This window comes from Otolemur garnettii, unplaced genomic scaffold (assembly GCF_000181295.1).
Source record: "Otolemur garnettii isolate 467f Iridium unplaced genomic scaffold, OtoGar3 scaffold00149, whole genome shotgun sequence".
NCBI classification, from domain to species: domain Eukaryota; kingdom Metazoa; phylum Chordata; class Mammalia; order Primates; family Galagidae; genus Otolemur; species Otolemur garnettii.
In genome coordinates, this window is record NW_003852544.1 from 2,548,156 (window position 1) to 2,551,148 (window position 2,993).

The 2,993-nt window shown below is 39.4% G+C and overlaps 1 protein-coding gene across 3 annotated transcripts in view; it reads right to left on the minus strand.

Moving 5' to 3' along the window:
* EXOC2 (exocyst complex component 2) overlaps window positions 1-2,993 on the minus strand; it is a 217,468-nt gene that overhangs the window by 13,317 nt on the left and 201,158 nt on the right. For all 3 annotated transcript variants that reach the window (XM_023518879.1, XM_003799342.3, XM_023518878.1), the window contains exon 24: window positions 1,334-1,389. In XM_023518879.1, coding sequence (XP_023374647.1) covers window positions 1,334-1,389 — 56 coding nt within the window. The remainder of the gene's footprint in view (window positions 1-1,333; window positions 1,390-2,993) is intronic.

Below are 2,993 nucleotides of genomic sequence, written 5' to 3' on the forward strand. Positions count from 1 at the left end.
CATCATTGTTATTTGGCGGGCCCAGGCTGGATTCGAACCTACCACCTTAGGTGTATGTGGCTGGCGCCTTAGCCACTTGAGCCATAGGCGCCGAGCCTAGGCTCTAATTTTATAGAAAGCTAACATATGAAAAGCATTGTAATATTTCTGATAAAATCATAGTTTAAAATATTGCTTATTATAAAAAAGATCCATGTGATGAACTCCTGCTTGACTTAAATCAGACAAAAACTTTATTTTTATAAAGGAATGTTATGCTTTGTTTTCACTAAGAACTGAACACTGTTACGTACTATAGTTCTTCTTTCTGCTCTAGGTACTTCCAACTTGGAACTAAATTCAGGAAACGGCATTATCTTTATTCTTTCATCACTCTTTGGTTTTAGTTTTAGTTATCCATGTTCTTTCAGTTTACCTGATGACCTCAGATACTTTCAGAAGGAGGACCTCTATTGGATGCATAGTGCTTAAGAAGCACTCAAGCAACTGTGGAAATTAAACAACAGTAATCCCTTTGCTCTGCTCCACTTTACCTGGTCACCTGTCGGCCTTTCGGCCATAGCCAGCTGAAAGCGTTGGCAAAGCAGTGAGTAATGCGTCGTGAAATTACTGAATGAAAATAGGTAGTCATCATGGTGATTATGGTGTCTGCTCTGGACTTGACTTTTAGTGTTCCTCAGAAGAGTTCTCTTCCTTGCCGTTAAGGATGTTAACTTAACGACCTGACTGTGAAGCTTAAGATGATAATGCTTCAAGTGAGGGCAAGTTTTCATATGAACCAGAAGCAGCAACATCTCCGTGAACCTAAGTCAACCACTGACAGGAAACCATGCATCTGCTTCCCAGCTGCAGCTGCCCTCGAGACTCTCATTCTAACCAGCTTCTACCTTTCTGGAATCCCAACTACTGTGAGCTACCGCACTGCTACATGAATGAGACACCAGTGCTCATCTGTATACTCACTCACAAGAGGTCAATGCACTTTCCAAGGCAGTGGATTCAACACTCTTCAAAGGAAAGACACCTTTTCAGTCTACTTTGTCTTCACCTCTCACGTATTAATAAATTTAGTTTTAATTATCAGAGAAACATGTACAATTTCAGAAAAAAAGACAGCTAAACACATATATGACAGAGAAAGAGAGGGGAAGGAATAAGGGAGGGAGGGAGCGAGAAAGAGCCCAGGCCTGCAGGCGAGAAAGCCTGGTTGTGTTTTATTTATATCTAATATACATTTGGAAGAGAAAAAAAGACCACCATAAAAGTCATCAAATTTGTGTCTTTCTTTTTTCCAGTTATCTGTATCTCTTAGGAACATGTAATGATAGCTTACCTCTGCATGCACGGCAATTATATTCACCAATGCTTCTTTTAAATAGTTTCTGACACCTGAAATCAAGATGGGGGAGGGAAATAGGCATTTAGTGGAGATAGGAGTTCCCTCCCCTGCTGGTGCTACTGTACCCCGTGCACTGCCTGAGTTTTCCGAGGAGAAACAGAAAGTAACACCACCACTGTCTATTTCCTTTTGAGAACCAAATGGTGAAAGGACTATTTTCATATGGGTCCAAAAAAAAAAAAAAAAAATACGTTGAATTAGTTAGGAGCTTTCTTCATTGTTTTTCATTTCTGTCACTGTGCTCTCTGTAACCAGTGGTCAGTTGTCCTCAAACATTTTAAAATGACATTTTAAAATATCTTTCAACTTCTTCATACACACACACATAAAACAATAACAGACAAAATGCAGAGGACAAAAGGATGTTTAATAACAATTATAAGACTCATGTTAGATACCTACATGGCCTCTTACTACCACAGATGAAAGCCAAGTTGCTATGCAGAATCACTATTTTAATCTCAACGAATTACTTTTAGGAAAAATGTGTCACAGAACCATACGGAATCTGATTTGATAAAGTCATAAGTTTAAACCTGGACAAAACAAAAGATTTCAGATTTTAGGAACAGGATTAATGAACATCACTTTGCCGGAACACAGGCACACACGAGATTTAAAAGGATAAGGTCTGGAGTCAGACTATATGGAATCAAACCTGTTTCAATACCTACTAGCTGTGACTTTTGGCAAGACAAGTGTGCACCTCCATTTTTTCACCTATCAACTGAGTGTAAGTACCATGTTACAGGGTTAGAGTGAGGATTAAGGGAGATAAAGCATGCACTAGGTCCTAGGATTCACAGTGCTCATTAAGAACTTTCATCACCATTATTTTGCAAGGAAAAATAAAATAAAATCAAAATGTTGCTTTATGGTAACTCCAAAACAATTACTTTCACTTGGAGTGGAATATTTCAGAATACTTTCCAGAATTAACTGCACACACTGAGAATACCTTCTCTACAGAACAGGGAAACTTCTGTATTATGATTATCATGGACTTCAACAGTAATAGCATTAAGGATAATCTTCCTCCGTGATCTCATCCACACTATTGATTATTTAGGAAAGTTGACACAGAGACCGAGAACTATAATTAACTCTTTGAAGTGACATTTGCAGATTCTAAATACTTAGCTAGTTTTTGATTCTGTCACATACTGTGGTGCGTAAATAGTGTTTTTCTTTTGAGGAGCCAATTTCTTATATTCATTCATTTGGGAAAAGAAGGTTCAGGTGTTACTAATCCTATTTTGCTGTGGGAATGGCTGAGAAAGCTGAATGAAAAGTAATTAAATATAATCCAGAAATTAAGTGATTCTTTCTGAGGAAGAAAAGGCTAATTGCAAGGTAAGATGTCTTATCTGGAAGGCAGGAGAGAGCTGAAGGAGTCTACTACAAGTGAAAGGGAAATGAACTAACTTGCGCCAGGACCAGAGCAGCTCTCTTCCTGCAGGAGGAAAGCCATACAGACCACAGAGATGTCCCCAGACCGCTCCCCGCTGCAGTCAGGCACAGGGGGCCTGGGTATGCCACCGCTGTGCTTGGGCTAGAGCCTTTAAACCACAATACCCTGGGAGATCAGCTCACA